Source organism: Lagopus muta, chromosome 2 (genome assembly GCF_023343835.1).
Source record: "Lagopus muta isolate bLagMut1 chromosome 2, bLagMut1 primary, whole genome shotgun sequence".
NCBI lineage: Eukaryota > Metazoa > Chordata > Aves > Galliformes > Phasianidae > Lagopus > Lagopus muta.
The window spans coordinates 1,660,815-1,677,536 of NC_064434.1; the positions used below are offsets into that span (position 1 = coordinate 1,660,815).

Here is a 16,722-nt window from a genome sequence, read left to right on the forward strand (position 1 = left end):
CTTATGAACATGATACGTTCAAGTATGTTTGCAATCTGCTCATTGTCAGTCTTGGGCCTGTGATCTCAGGAAAAAGGAAATAAAAGAAGAAATGACAGGGTAGTATGGAAGCGTGCAGGTACTTAGGAACACTTCTGTAAGGGGATATGGATGGCTGGGGCTGGCATTTGAAAATGAAAGCAGAACTAATACTCCTTACTTGCAAGACCTAAGGAAGAGACAGTTGGAAGTAGGAAGGGTGGGTGGCACGTTCTTAGGAGGCAGGTTTGCCAGAGTCAAACTCTGTGAAATGGCAATCTTATGGTATTTCCACCTTTTGAAAGCGGAGAGACTTGTTAAACCAAAAAAACCAATCCATAGGGAAATGTGGAAAAGTTATTAGAGTTGCCATGAAAACAAGCTGCATTATTCAAATTACCCATTGCCAAAATGTGTACTTTGCCTGACCCGTAATGCTCCCATTGCTCTAAGTGATGTATGCCACCAAGAAATGGTATTTCTGGCGTTCCTCTCTAGGTTGTGCAATAGCAGTCCCATGACAGATAGCTGTTCCTTTTCTGTACGATTCTCCTTTTTGAATCCCTATAAAGCAGCCTCACAAAACATGTTCCCAGAGCCCATTGTCTCCTCACTTTGTGTTTCCTTATTCAAAACACTGAAATTAAATGCGAGGGCTCCAGAAGTATCACAATTGCTCCTCTAATGGGATACAGACTTGAGCGGTCAACTAAGTTGTATTTCTCTGTGCATATATGCGTGTATGTAAGTGAATATAAAACTCCTTTAGAAGCTGAAAATCTGGAGGCAACCTGTCTATGCAGGTTTGCCACAGAAAAGCTCACTCAGAGCTGCCAAGGAGGCTGGCGCTCTGGAAGCTGGAAGCGCACACGTTCTGTTCCATCAGAACAGAGCAGAAGGTTCCCTACGTGAGCCTTTGGAAGGGCTGTGATCTCCCCTGCTTGGACACTTGTTAGCAGTCAGGACAGGAACGCGTTTACAGGTTAGAGGCTTGAAGTTAGTTTTCCATCATCTGACGTTCCTTGCGCTCTAGCACAGAGCAGCTTTTCTGTAGCATCAAAAGATGTTATTGTTTGCCAGGATAACTATGCTAATAAATCCTCTTGTACAAACGCATCTATTATGTTACAAAAAACGTCTGCTACTCCAAGCAGTTTTATTGGTATAACGGCACTTAAATGAGGCCTTTTTCCATCATCGCTGTCTGTAAGACAAACTTGCATTTCTAACATATTCCAGCATTTTCCAGCAGTAGGTCCTTTCTTAAGGTGCACTGTAATAGAAAGTGACAACAGAAGTTCTGTTCTGTAACTGTGAAACCCGGGGAGATGCAGCCCGTGTTCATTGCCAAGGCTTCTGAACACAGGGAAAAATCCTTTGCTTCACATACGATCTATCGATTGTTTGCATTTCCCTCTTTCCATTCCCTTTTACTGTACAAGTATTAAGGTTGAAATCAAGTGTGTATGTTGTGACGTTCAGTGATCTTATTTGAAATTATTAATCGATACAGTCCCTGAGCTGCAAGGGATCTCTGCAGTGCACAGCAAACTGAGTGTAGATAAATGCAGGCGCTCGTCTGGCCGGGTCCTGTGTGTGTGGGATGAATGGAGGTGGACTGAGGTGTCCCTAGAAAAACCCCTCCTGTGTATCACTGCAAGCTCTCATGTTGATCTGCTTCAGCAAAGTGGGAAGCTCACGTCGAAGGGATATTTGATGTGCAGAGGTTCTGTGTTTGGGTAAAGATTTCTCTTCAGAAAATTTCTTAGGAAAGGTGGAAGGAAAAAACAAAATTGATGCTTTTTTTTTTAATGAGAACTTGGATTTTTTTTCAGTAAATCAGAGTATGAGAGATGTGTGGTTTTTGATATGTCTTATGTATTCTGATTACGATTCGTTGCTCTGATGTAACTTTACTGTGTTACATGGACTGATAGCTCCTTATTTCACTAATGAATTGCTTGAATGTTTTCCTTCCTTTGAAGGTTACTACGTATTTCTGTGTAGATGAGAGGAACCTCAGTATAAGCAGATCCCAGGCATACTGTCCTCAGAAAAACCAGAAATCAGAGTTATATTAAATAGGTGATCAGTACTGCAGTGTATTGCCGACCTAAAGCATTCTTGCTGCGATTGTCAGCTGTGAAGGACAAGACTTTTGTCCTAGAATTTCATACTAGAATCAGGAACAAGAATTACTTTCCTTACCAGATTCTCCATTTACTTAAAATCAAAGCGAAGAAAAGCCCCCAGAACACCAAACATAAAACACCCTGCTTGTCTTGAGGAGGTCTTTAACTGATATAATTGGTAGCACGAGCAGATGAGCTTTTGTTTAACTAACCTTTCAGGCATTGTTTTAAAGGCTGCTGCCACTGCTCAGCAGCTTACCCAGGACGAGCAACTCGGCACAGTTTACTTTCTGAAAAGCGAGTGACCCTCGATAACCATTTGTAACATTGAAAAGAACAACCAACACCCAAACACGCTGTTTCTTAAAACCTGTGCTTCGAAATAATGGAATGTGAATCGTGGCATCCAGAAACACAGACTTGAAATGCACACAAAATAGATTTCTGATGAAGAGGTGAATTTAAGAAGTTCTTCTTTAAGAATTCTGGAGAGATACACAAACCACCTTCTGTGAGCTCTGCGAACATAACTGCATGCTGCTCAGTTTATTCAAAAAAGGACTGTAAATCCTGGAAGTTTTAACTTGATATGTTTGCAGGTAACATGATTGATGTGTAATTCTAGAATGAAAGGAGTATTTAGAATCTTGGCTATCAGTTCAGCAGTTCTTATTTCTTAAACAAAGACAGGTCAGATCTTAGGCTTGTCTTTAAGCGCTGCAGTTTGACTTTATCCTAGGAACACAAACACATACAAACTCACAGAGCAGTCTCCTGCTGACCGCCTATCGATCACCGAATCAGAAAAAGCACCCAGGTGGAGGGGGGCTGCGCTGTCTGTCATAAGAGTTTTTTTCATAACTTCTCAGAGGTATATCATATTATAAATGCATTCGAAATGTTTTGCTCTGAGGATATGTAGCATTCCTATAAAGGTTAAATCAATAAAAATGATTTGGCCACATTCCTAAGCATGGCTAGAACAGGTAGCCCGTTGTTTAAGGTACCCTTGAATTTCTGGATCAGATTATTATGGTGCAGCAAAAAGCTTTACTAAAGGCTTCTTACTGTCTGCAGACGTTCTGTGTTTCTATCTGAAGATATCATCAGCCTAAAAAAAAAAAAGACTTCAGATTTTCTGAGCTGCTGGAAAAAAAAAAAAAGTGTTTTTTATGTATTTAGGTTTCAAATGTTGTGCTGTGTGTGCTCTGAGTTTTTAAGGAATTTTTGCAACAAGAAGGGTGAAGACACATCAGTAATTGATAACAACCAGGTACGTAAAGGAGGGAAAAAGAAGTCTTTAAAATCAGTGATGAGAATTGTAAAATTAATGCCCTTCTCGGTATCTTTATAAGCTTGCTTAGAGTATTATTTTATGCATATCTGATCCAACAGGGTAATGTAATGCTGTCTGTGTTTGCTGTATCTAGTCAGTTCTGCAGGCGAGGAAGGAGAACTTGAAATCCGATGGCAAAAAACTTCAAGCAGCTGTTGGTTTAAATTCTCCTAATTTTTTGCATAGCTGATACAACGTAGTACCTGTTAAATAGTGTTTATTTCTGTAGCAGGTTTGTTCTGTAGCTTCAGTGCATTTTAAAACCTTTGAGGGACACCGAGGAGCTCCTGTCTGTTCCTGCTGCAGGGCGGGTTTGTCGGGCATGGTGTGCATGTGCTACGCATCTCTGCTTCCGACACTTAGACAGGTTTTATGGAGCACGAGCTTACTGTGGGAACACGTCTGTAAGACCAGAGTTCGGATTCTATGGGCGTTTTAATGTATCCACTGAAGTGTATGCCCTTTAAGAATACTGGCACTGACAAGCGGTGCCTTTTCCTCTTTTCCTATGCTTGTTTTTCCCTTTGCATTTCTTTTTGTGTGTGTGTGTGCGAAAGCATCTTATTTTTAAGATGCACCCTAAAATGCAAACTCCTGACGAGGGGTCGTGGCGAAGCAAAGAGCCGGCGCTGCTGGCAGCTCGGGCTGTGTGCTTCAAGATGGTTTTCAGTTGTGAAAATCTGATCAGCGAATTAACCGCACATCCGGCTCCGGACATCTTTGATCAGAATGGGAACATTCCGACTCGTGTGTGTGGATGTAAGCAGGCTGCAGAGGGTCGGTTTGACACATGTGCACTACACATGTGCCTTGACATTGGTTAGCAAATTAATATTTCTAATTGGAAGTAACAAAATGATGCTCTTCCAAGCCTTTGTTTCGTACCTAACGGCCATTGTGAGAATTGATCTTTAGATCTGGACGAGCTTACGTTGTCTCTTATTTTCAGATGTGTTAACATGCAGTTAGATGGCTCACCCGTCATCAGTGCTTTGCTTTTGATTTTAAAGCTAATATTAAAATGTTATAGCAATGAGCTTAGAATCCTAAATCACCCTGGGGTCGCGACTGGAGTAATTTCTGAGCAGGATAAAGGAGCAGTTTCAGGTTCTCTTCCTTAAATACTGTGAAATCAGAAGTTTTCCTAGCGTGTGCCTGTGCAAACAGTTTGTGTTGCCTTTCTGAAATTGTTCTTGCTGCGGCACGGAGAGGATTTATGCTCTGGAAGATGTATTTCTGCCCATGCGATGCTAAATTAATTTTTTTCTTGCTACCTAGATTGTGTTATTTTATTATCCACAAATGACTGAATTTTTCCTGAACGTTGGTTTCTTTAATTAAAAGTCAGTAGACAGAGCTCGCCCTCTGAATTCGTTGCAGTGTTTCTGTTTATGCCTTTTAATCAGGAAGGGGGGAAATAAAAATATACTGAATAGCAAGAAAAAATACAGCACTTAGTTTTGAATGTACAAAGTCGCGTGTAAGAAGGGTGGGAAGGAAGCGGAGTGAATGCCCTTTATGCCAAAAATCCTTTTGGGAAAAGAGAACATTTTTACTGGTGTACACTAATGTACACCGCCTAAGTAAATAGTTACTGCTTTCTGCTCCTGTCAGCTTTAAAGAAACCAGCCATTGTTACGGCGCGGTTATTCCACAAGCAGCCGAGTCAAACTCTGATAGCACCGACTGGAAAGCTGCAGCTGATGAAGTCTCTTAATGTGAATTTATACGGCTGCTCTTTTCTTAGAGGAAACAAGCTTTGCAGATTGCGTTCGGAAATGCAGCGTTTGAGTCTGCAGCGTGTTTATAACAAAGCTGCTTCTGTGTGTGAGCATTGTACAATAGCTAATAGCAGGAGTTCACCAAACCTATTAATAAAAGCCTCACCAAGCTTGGCCGTACCTGTCCCTTCAATATTAAAAAGCAAACTTGATACATTTTTCTTTCCCCAAAGTTTTCTATTTAAAGGTACAGGGCTCTCAGCTGAACACAGCAGTGCGTGTGAATGGAAGCAGTTCCAAGCGGCGTTTGCACAGCGAGGCAAACGCAGGTCCCCTACCAGGTCAGGTCGTGGCTCACCTCAATGATGGCTTTTTGAGGCACGATACAGCAAAGTAAGAATTTCTGGCACAGTCTTCAGAATTAGGCTTTATGTTGATCGTGCCTTTTCTTTTCCGTTGAATCATAAGTGCTTAATCTGTGTGAAATGACTCACGCTGGTTCTTTGCGAAGGCTGGCACTTAGAGTCAGACTAATATTGTTATACAAGAATAAAAAATAGTACAGGGAAGTAATATCAATTCTTGGCTGAGCAACTCGATGTTTCAGGTTGGGATTCTGTAGAAATATATACAGGGCACCTTATTTGTTTTGTCAGTCCCAGCAGCTGACCTACAGATAAGAGTGCCGTGGCTAAAGCACACGCTTTGAAACTGCAAGCTGAGATGAGTTAAGAAGGGTCTCTGAAATGTCTGCAGTAACAGGTTTTTTCCTTCCTGGGACTGTAGGAATAAGAAGATAGCACCAGGCTTGCTCCCAATGCCTGCCTCTTCAGAAATACTGCCAAGCATTCTACACAGACAGCTTCTACTGCCTACTGTTCAACGTTAGCAATTCACTTAGAGCAGTACAGTAGTGTTAGTAGGCATTCTTTGCAGGTATGAAAGTAAGATCCTTGCTTCAGCATCCTGCACGGCATATTAGCAAAGCAGTGATGTGCAGCATTGTAAATGTCCTTTGGATGTTTGTACTGCTGTCAGACTCAGATGTGATCGCAACTCCAGGCTTTGTGTAACCTCAGTGTTACTCTGCAGATGTTTCACCAACAGAGGCACATCCGAACCTTACACTATTGCTGTGTTCTACGTGAAGAAATGCAGGATTTTACAACTATGAATCAGTAGGCATTAGAAGTTTGAACTGTACTCGTGTGCATGTTTGCACATACACAACTCATTACCATTTCCTACAAGAAGGAATACCCTGTTCGAATGCCACACATGGCTGTATTAAAATCCTGTGCTTTTTTAACTCTGTGTATTCTGATTAGTATTCAGAGGAATTACAGATCTCCTTAGAGATTAATGCTACGTGGGAGGGAAGATATTTGCACATAGTTATCTGCATTGGGTGTTTCCTTAAAAAAACAAAACAAAACAAAAAAAGCACCATCTCTATCTTTTGCTCACCAGTGTGGTGGTTTATACTGTAGGCATGCTTGCTACTGAGATTTAGTTAATCAATTAATAAGGCTGTGCAGTGTCACCACGCTGAGCTGCTGTAGCAGACTGCTGTGTGGAGCTGCACGCACTCTGCTTGCGGCTGTGCATGCATGTAGGTGCACACATCTTATTAGTCCTGCAGTTAATTTGGGTTGTGAGTGAGGTTGGGACCTTTTCTGTGAACAACAGGACGGTGTAATTTGGTGCTCTGATTCAGTAAACCACAGAGTGGGTTTTGATGTTAGATATCAGACCACGAGGGCTTAGCAAGCAGTGGGATGGCATGTGTCAGGTTCAGATAAATTTGTGGGAGAATAAACGTATGTGAGGTCATCAGAATTTAACTTTCTTTCGTCAGGAAAATGAACAATAATAAATTCTGAGTCCTTGTGAGAAGTTAGTAGTGCTGATGGTGTGCAACATGTGAAGTGAGTGTCCACAAGAGACACGGCAGCACGGCGGGTGCGTTTCTGCCACGGGGATTGTAGGTACAGCATGCTGAAGGTTAAAGCTACTGTTAATGCCACAGCTGCCTGAACGGTGTTCTGAAGAGAGGGACAGCAGAAGAAACTGCTCTCAGCCTTTGCTATAAAAATGAAGGTGGTTTTATCAGAGATGAGGACGTATTCTAAAAGGAAACTATTAATGCTCTAAGTGCGATATGGAAATACTTCTCTTTTTGCAGCAGCACGTTGCTTTAAGTGAAAATCTAGCCTTCTTTTTTTGCTCTAATTTTTTAGAAATATAAATTCTAGCGTAGCAAATCACATTCAATAAGGAGTAGGTTGCGTGGGATCATTGAATGGCTCCGATTAAAATGACTTTAAGCATTTAAAGCGAGCTGCTCGTAAACCTGCGCCTCCTTTCCTCCCGGGGCAAAGTGGTCCATGGCACAGGGAGCTTACATACGTGGGGAAGCATTCTGACAGGCAGAGTAAAATATCTGTACAGGAAGCAGATGCATGAATAATAGATTTTTTTTTTTTATATTGGAAATATTAAACTATTTTACGAGGCTGAAACCTGAGGTTTATTTTGTCTTTGTGCTCATCTTGAAAATGCTCTCTTTGGGGTGTGCTTTTCCCTATGTGAAGTGGCAGGTCTTATATTTATTTGTAGAGGAGAGTGTTTATGTAAGGAAGCCTGCTCTTGGATTTAAGCTTTATTAACTTAAAAACAAAAACACCTGAGAGCAGAAGGTGCACCTCCTCTGTCTGCTCCCCGTCAGCTTTTGGAAGCTGCTTTGAAATAAGCATATAGAATAGGAATTTGTATTATTGTATGTAATGACAGCAGAGAGGTGGTGCTGGGGACGGGAGCTCCTTGCTGGGGCTGTGTGGTGGAGGAGGTAGGTGTTAGCTGTGCTCTGTGGGTGTCTGCTGTCTCCGGATGAAAACCTGTGGTTAATTCCTAAGTCTGGCAAAATTCACAAGGAAAATCTCTTTGAAATAGCGGGCAGTTTACTAATTTATTTTTGAGTATGTTTATCAAAATAAATGTGGCATTTATTCCTTTCAGACAAATGAGCGTTTTCTATTTAAGCCAGCAGCTGGATGTTTTTCTGTTGCAATTTCTTGTCTGGTCATGAGAGCCTCAGATGCTCTCGGAGCCTGAGCTAAATCCTTCCCATGCTTCAGGTTTTACCATCCGAAACTCACTATTTATCTTGAGGCCGCCTTAATTAAAATGCGATGCACCCTAGGGCATATTAAACGTGGCAATTTATTGTACTTCTTATTAATGGAGTGTATTTAATGAGTTTGCAGAACCAAGTCCGTCTACTGCGCCGCACGGAGTTGGTTCCTGTGAGGCGGCAGGGAAGGCACACAGCCCTGCGGGCAGCAGCCCTGCAGCCCGGCCTGCAGCAGGTCCTCCTGCCACCCCTCTGCACTGCCGGCTCAGTAATCGAGCACTGCATTTGGGCACGGAATAACGCACAGCTCTGCTCATCTGCTCAGCCTGTTGCGCTGTTGATGTGCAGCGATGGGCGCGTGCAGCAAGGCGATGCATCCGAAGCACAGCTCCTTGTGTGCTACGGAGTGACAGCATCTCCTGCAAGAATCGGGTACCGTTTTGTTTCCCTGCTTGCACTGAATGCACTGTTACATCTTTGCTGTTTACTTAAGACTGCGCTGAGCTGCTTGTAGGAGAGCTGTGTGCTGATAGCCCGGCTGGAAAAAGAAACCTACGAGGTCCAGTTTGAGATGAGTGTTCTCCTGAGCGGGACCGAGGAGTCGCACTGCTCGAGAGGAATTCCACTATTATTGTTCTGCTCTTAATGTGGGGTGGCAGAGCCTTTAAATATTTCTGGTAGAGTAGTTAATACGGCATGGAAGTTTGATATTTGTACAGTTTGTAAAGGAATTTGAGGTGTTACTCTATTTTGACTTCAGTTTTCAAGTATGCACCGGTGCATCATTAATCATAGGAAATGCAAAAATAAATAATATAGTCCCTTTGGATTTTTCATGTGAATACTTACCTTTTCCTTTTTTTGTATATACAGTTGAGGTATTTAGGTAACCCCTAACCTTTTGCTTCAACAAGGAGGTACAGTATAAAAATATTACCACAGTCTTCATATGAGCAGTTCTCTCTAAGAAAACCTCTAGATGAATATTTATTGAAAAAAAGCAAAGTTGCAATACAGAATGACTTAGCTTGGCCTGAATATTATATTTTAGACCACCAGTGAATAAAATTAAAAGCACATGGATTTTGAATAACTAGAAAAGGTTGTAATTGATTAACACTGCATGAAAGTATTGAAGGAGAGTGAGTTTTGATTTGTGAATGCTTCTATTCAATAGAGATTAATCCTGAACGTTTGATAAAATCTTAGTGCCCCTAATGATTAGGGTTTTTTTTTTTTTCTCTCCTCAGTTTATTTAACCATCAGATATTCCAGTGTTCTTCTAACAAACTGGGAGCATTTCCATCCCAGTGCTTTTTACATCAGCACGTTGGATTTGAACTCTACCAATATTAATAGTTCATTTGAGACAGATAATTAAATCAGTGCCTGAGATGCTGCATAGTTCTGCATGTTTTAGGGGTTTGATGTCCCAGAGCTGATAGAGAACCTTGCAGCTTTCTGAATGCAGAAGAGAATAGTGATTCCTGCACTCCTTCCATGTACTTGTTAAAGTCCTTTACATCTCTACACACTCGTGATTACTGAGGTGCTGCTTAGCATCCACAATCATTTGAATATGTTGAACACAGTGGGAACATCCAGAAAACTCTACACACAGTCTGTATCTCTTATCAGCCTCGTAATGAAAGGAGAAATAAGGTCCCTCCCCAGTGATAAAATAGTTCAGGGCAGAAATCTATGAATTATCTTTTTTTGTTGTTTTTTGCTTTTTAGGAATAAGTGAGAATATTCTGGCAAGTATTTTAATGTAAGTAGAGGACAGTTTTGTTGTTAACTTGAAGTGTTTCCTTTAGGTTTATCGTGTCACTCTGGTGGGATCTGTTACCAGAAGTTGCATCTGAAATAATTGATTAAATTATCAGCTGAACCTTGATCTGATTTTACATTCCTCAGTGAAATTCTTGCATGCACTCAGCACAATTGGAAATGCTTTTTTATCACGTGTAACTTCTACGGGAGGCCTTTCAGAACTATTGTATGTTCTAAAGTATCTCATATACACAGTGTTTACTGGATTTTCTGATGTGCTGCTCATATTTTGCACAGTGTGTACTCTGAGACATTTTTTTTAAGATGATCAGGACACAAATAGAATACTCTGGTCGAAATGATGCACCCGTATTTAAAATGTCAAGAGATCATTTCCACCTACGGACACGGCGTGCTCCGAGCCTGTGCAAACTGCTTTAATACAGAGCTGCTCTGGATCTGAAACAGTGCCTGCTCAGCTGAGATGCACTGAGACGTGGAGGGATCTGCGTCCCTGGTCAGCAGGAAGGGCTCCTTCCTCTTCCCTACTGTTGTCTCCCTTTCTAAAAGCACGCAGCAACGTGAAGCACAGTGAATGCAGCCGCAGCTTAGTGCCCATGTGAGCTAATCTCAGCGCTGTCTTCATTCCCTATTATTCCTCATCACTGTGCTTCTTCATTGCTCTTGAAGAAAAGCACAATCAAATTCAGTGGTCCCAAACAGGCTGAAGTCAGCGATGGGAATAGGAGCAGAAGCTGAGAGATAGCAGAGAGTAACAGCACGCTGCGCCGGGCTGGGAGGTGGGGACTGATGAGTAACTTCGGGCTTTTGGTCTCAGTTTTTAATGTGCTCTCTCTCACTTTCATAAGCTTTTTGTTTCTTTTGTTTGAAGTGCAAGAGCTATTGATTACGTATGATAGAATTGATGGGATTTGCTGCTCTGTGCATTTGTTTCTGTACATTTTTGTACCCAACCCGATTTAGTGAGGTTTAGGGGTAAGAGTGATTCTTCGTGCTACAATCCCTTTCACTTGCTCAAGGAACGATCAGAAGCAGATGAATTAAGCAGTCAGCACTCCGTGTTTTGATAATTTTAGCCAACTAAATTTCTTCTAATCTCTTTTGGAAGTAAAAGCAAAAGAAAGTCCCTATACATGTAAACTGTATTTCCTGTTGTAAACACTGGGATAATGTGGTCTGGCTACACTTCTCCTCTGCTTCATTAAGACAGCAGTTTTAGCAGGAAAGCTGCTTGCCATTTCTGTGTGAGGATTTTAGTTCTGTGCGTCGAGCTGCTGCAAGTTCTGTTATTGCCTCTGTTATCTATGGGCAGAAATAGTCTGTCCTCTCTTCTACACGGAGCTACTGAGTGTGCAGTGGTAGAGCTCTGAGTGCCTTACTGGGAACCAGTCAAAGTGGGGGAGGTAGGAGGGGTAAGAGGAACTTCACTCACTGCTTCGTTACAATGTGAGCCTCGCTGGGATGCGGGCAGTGCCAGTGGTCCTAGCATTGTTTTCCTTACAAGGGGGGCAGGGGAGGAAAACCAATAGGTTTAACTGCAGCCCCAACCTAGTTTCAACATGATGGACACCATTAAGAAAATCTTGTAAGTTTTCAGATTTCTTTTTCCTCCATCTCTCAGAGTTTTCTGTTAGTTTTCCTGATCTGTGCCAGTAAGAGATGCTTTGAAAAAGATCTTGCATGCACTTCTCACCACTGCTCAAAGACAGCTAGAATACAGTATTTCCCGACGCCTTTTAAAACGTAACTTCATTTTACACGCAGAAAAATCACAATTGTGTTGCTGTTATTTAATATTTTGGAATTGAGATGCTTTGTACTGAATTTAAAACTATATCTGAAAGGAAGAAGCTTTTCAAAACGAGCCGCAAGGAAGGAGCCTTTTTCTAGTGTGTTTATGATTATGTTGTGGGCATGAATGGATGCAGTGCACACAAATGTGCCTCAGTATACAAATCTGATTTCTCAAAGGGATCTGTTTTTACGGTTCTGACTATTGAAGTAGATATTTGGCAGTGCTCTTCCACAGAGATTTTTAAACCCCACTTTCAATTAAAGCTTAAATTCGTCAGCATGTTAAATTAGATAACTTGAATTTCGTAAGCTAATACTTGTATGCATGAATGTTTTGCCCCGCTCATAGCAAGTGCAGTGGGAAGGATTTGCTTTAGAATGAAGATATTAAAAATGAAATAACCGCGTTTTGCTGTGAAACGAGGGCAAAGAACTACAGAGCTACACTGATAACTTCATCTGCTACACACGCTCTGAGATGGGATGCCTGGGGCAGCGAAGGGGCAGCTGTGGTTACAGGAGGCTGCGAAATGCTATGTGCTGCTCACTGCCATCAAGCAGTGCTACATCACGAAGCATGTGCCTTCTAGCATATATCAGTCATTAACCTGTAGGATACGCTTTGCACCAGAGCCCTTCATAAGCTGTCCCTGATGCTGCTGCCTTTCTCCCTGAGCCCTGTAGCAGTGCCAGCACAGATAGCACAGCATGACCTTCCCAGCGGCGCAGGCACAGCACACCTGCTGCCAGCCCTGCACGCAGCTCCGATTCCTCTCCATTCCCACATCAGCACCGTTTCATTTTATGATGCCTGCGCTCTTCCCCCTGAAAAGCCAGCACACTGTTTCCCCACCCTGGCATCCCATCCAGCACCGTTCTGTTCCCATCACCGGACCCCGCGTTGTTCGCAAAGCTCCACCGGCGGCAATCAGAAGCGGAGGTAGCGCAGCACTTACCCCAAAAGAAGTTTTGCTGACATGGTGTCACGGAGCTGAAGAGGCTGTTTGATGCCATAGTCCCTCTCGTTTCAGGCAGAGCTTTCGCCTCCTGGTGCAAATGCCTCTTGGATCCTCAAACTGCAAACACAAACCATAGCCAGACCTCGTTTTAGTTTTGCAGCGTCTCTGGATCGCATAGACTCAAGAGATGGTTTTTTTGCTGTCAAAAAATTGGGTAGCACTGGTAACATGTGAAAAGCGAGGAAACAAAACAGAAAGAAAAAAAAAAAAAAGGAGAATGAGCAAATATTTGAAGGACCTACTATTACTGCATAGACTGTGGTTAGAGAGCACTTACTGACTCTGTTGGTCTCAGTGGCTGGTAGTGACCTGCGGAGCTTAACCATTTAAAAACCAGAGGCTTCTTTGCTGTCCTCCTGGAGAAAGTTTGCACCGCACTTGTGGTTCTGTGGTTGTTTGTGAGGCGAATGAAGCATTCACACAATCCAAAAAAGCAAAAGCTTTAAAACTCCTTTTTTTTGCAAGCACTGTTACTGGAGAGAGAGAATCATGTGGCTCGTGACATCAGAGGACTCGCAGAGGACTGCCTACCACTGGGGCTTGTTCTTGCTCTCTCCCTTTTTTTTTTTTTTTCCCCTTTTTCTCCCCCCCCTTTTTTTATTTTGACAAAAGGCCCGTGGTCAGGCCCTTCCTGGCATCCAGAGCGATATAGCTTTTTAATTTTTGTGACTCATGAGGGTTTGGAGGGAGTACAAAATGCTGTAAGAGCCCAAACTTCTGTACAGTTAAAGCATATGGACCGCAGAGCGCTATGTGTGCTCTCACTTCAGGTTCCCCCCGCTCTTCTTCCCCCTCCTTTTTCTTTTTCTTTTTCTTTTTCTTTTTTTTTTCCTCCTTTTTTCTTTCTCTCTTCCATTCTTGTGCCTGTGGAAAAGTGAGCAAAATTGGCCCAAGCGGCTGTGTGAAATTCTGAACAACAGTGATGATTTACAGTAATTTACATCTTTGGATTGCATCACGCTCTTGGGTCTGCTTCACATTTGCCGGGTGGCTGGATTCCTTCTGTTTTCCTTTTTCTCCTTGTCTTCCTCTCCTTGCAGGTCTGTAACTCATTGTGAGAAGCAATACCTTGCGTAGGTCGGCTGGCCGGCTGCGTGCTGGGCTGGGGCTGCACCCATCCCTCTGCACATCCGCGCTGCCGCCTGCCCTGCTTACCTGCCTGCAAACAGTGCGCTGTTAGGGAACGCGCATCAAGGGCACTCGCACTGCTTTCCTATCCGGGGCAATATGTTGTCCTTGGAACATCACCAGTGGTTGCCCCGCGCTCTCAGTGATGCTTTCGAATGCAGATATGGCTGGGATTGAATAGAGGCATTGCGTAAGCTGGAGGTTCCGATTGCCCTCCTGCTAATCGCTTGTGTTGAGGAGGGACGGAGCAGGTTTGGGCTTTTGGGGAGACTATAAATAACTTTATTCGCCAGTTAATGTTAACACTTAGTTTTAAAATGAAACATAAATTTGATGCATATGTCAGATTTAAATGCTTCGTATCATATGTGTGCATGTGTGAATAATATCTTTTATATACTTAACATATTGTAACTTTGACTTTGATTGTGTAATATAAGTCTTTACTGTAGCAGAACGGAGCGGGTTAACAAAAGCAGTATTTTTTTGTTTATAATGGAGGCTTTGAAATAAATTGCAAAATGCTGTGCGTAGTAAGGAATAATGTGCACAGACAGTGTGTATTAGTAGTCTTGATTTGCTCACTCAGATTCAGAACGAAATTGGAAACATCTTGGAGAAAGTATCTTATTTTCTGCCTCTCTGGACACGATGCTGGGGCTTTCCTTCTGAGCCTGCTCAGATCACACAGGCGCTGTGTTTTCTGCTTCTGGCCAAACGGTTTTTACTTTGGTTGTTGCTTCATACGTTGTTGGGAGCAGAAGAATGGCATCAAACCCTTTCTAGGTATCATTCAGCTTTCATTTGTAACATAAAGCCCGTCTCTTTGAAGCTGCCATCCTTCCTTTTGCATTCCCCTCTTGGCACTCAGCTGTCCTGGCCAGAAGCAGGCAGGCTTGGATAGAACATGGGGGTGAAATGACAGCTGGGGCATCCTGAACTTTCATTATCAGAAAGTTAGCAGAGCAGCTTAAAACCCTATACATTAAAAAGTACTTTCCTGACATTCATAATGGGGTTAATTGCACTGTCCTAATGCAGTACCTGGAAAGTTAGTAGAAACTGGTGTGTTTGTAGAATTTCATCTTAAAATGAGGCAGCAGCAGTCTGCTGATCACCCATCCCCTGCTTTGATATGAGTGCTAGTTCATTCTTCTGGCGGTGCCTTCCTCTGCATTTCTCTATATTTTCACAGCATGGATAAGAACACGAGTGGAAAGAAGCAAAGTGCGTTGAAATGATTCAAAGATGGGCGATGTTTTCATGTAAACAGAGCTGCTGGAGTTGCTTACAGCTCTGAGCAGCTCCTGATGCAGTGAGGGGCGGTGGAGGCTTCAGCCTGCTGTACCTGCAGAGCTCCTGGTGTGAGCGCAGCACTGTGTGGCCGCAGCTGTGCACTGAGCCCTGCTCCCTTTGGGTGCTACGTAAACGCAGAGCTGTCATCCGATAGACCACTGAATCTGGATCTTAGGTACTTTCATTCCCTTACATGCAGTTGATCGAGTGTTGAGACCTCAGAATTTATTCCTACTTACATCTTTCCTATTTGAATTTCAAACTTTCTGCAGAGCTCTGAATTTTTCAGTTCTTTGCACTGCAGTGCTCTGTCTTTTCACAGGCCGCGTTTGTTTTTTGATGTTTTCAATTGTGTGCAAAGCGATTTTCTGATTTTGTTGCTACATTTTGTTTTGCTACGATAACTTGGAGATCTTTTCCTATTTACTGTACACAGTTTTTCACCTGTGATCCCAAGAACAGGACCACGGCTGTGAGCTCTTCATCTAGTGAAGTCAAATACATTAGCACGAGAAGAACAAATGGTATCATGGGCTAAATGAGACGTAGTTTGCAGAAACTGTTGATTAAAAATACCCTTTTTACTAGGCAGTGTAGAGACATAATAGATCAGCACTGTGCACCTCATTCCTGCAGGACTGCCTTGCAGCACAGTGTGCAATTCCAGTGTAGCAGATGCACGGATCCCAACATTCACCGTGTAAAGCAGTGCTTTGATTGCAGCCTGTTGTTTAAAAGGTGCATCTGTAAAAGTCAGAGTTGCCCAATGAGTCTCACTGGGGATGCTTTGAGTCACAATGGTGCTGACAAAGGAAGTATTATACGAAGGAGTTTCCTTGGTAAACTCTGAGCTTCATCTTGGTGACAAATGAAATAGTCGACTGCAATGCAATGCTAAGTGATTGTTGCATCTCTCACTTCTTTGAAATACATTCAGATTCGTGTTAGCCATGCTTTATCTCCGAGCTTTTTGCCTTCTGTCCCTCCAAGCTCACATGATATGGGAACAGAAAATGAAATTTATTTGTACTTAAATGTTTCTTTCTACAGCTAGAGAGGTAGAAATCCTCTGCTTATACTGATAGGGTGACAAATTTGTTAAACTGCACTTGTTTACAAGTTGCACAGCATGTATGAGAGCTCACCGGTTGTTATAGTGCAAGATGCAAGTGTTAATTGCAGGTGGTATTAAAGCATCTGCTTCTGCTACAGCAGCATTTCAGTATTAATATTTGTAAGGAGAGAAAGCTCTCTCGTTGGCTGTGTTCCATAACTCAGTAAGAGGGTACAGTTTTTGGAGTGATTACACTGTATTTTTGGATGGCTCTTAGCATTGAAATATTAGTCTATT

The 16,722-nt window shown here is 42.5% G+C and overlaps 2 protein-coding genes across 6 annotated transcripts in view; one reads left to right on the plus strand and one right to left on the minus strand.

Moving 5' to 3' along the window:
- The window catches only part of RUNX2 (RUNX family transcription factor 2), a 151,327-nt gene extending 137,878 nt beyond the window's left edge, over nt 1-13,449 (minus strand). Inside the window, exons 1-2 of one of the 2 annotated variants that reach the window (XM_048935347.1) lie at nt 13,225-13,294; nt 12,885-13,004 (exon numbers count right to left, since the gene is read on the minus strand). In XM_048935347.1, coding sequence (XP_048791304.1) covers nt 12,885-12,942 — 58 coding nt within the window. In that variant the 5' untranslated portion in view covers nt 12,943-13,004; nt 13,225-13,294. Of the gene's footprint in view, nt 1-12,884 lie in introns of both variants that reach the window. The other variant, XM_048935348.1, reaches the window with a different exon arrangement.
- SUPT3H (SPT3 homolog, SAGA and STAGA complex component) overlaps nt 1-16,722 on the plus strand; it is a 271,671-nt gene that overhangs the window by 31,312 nt on the left and 223,637 nt on the right. The window lies entirely within an intron of this gene.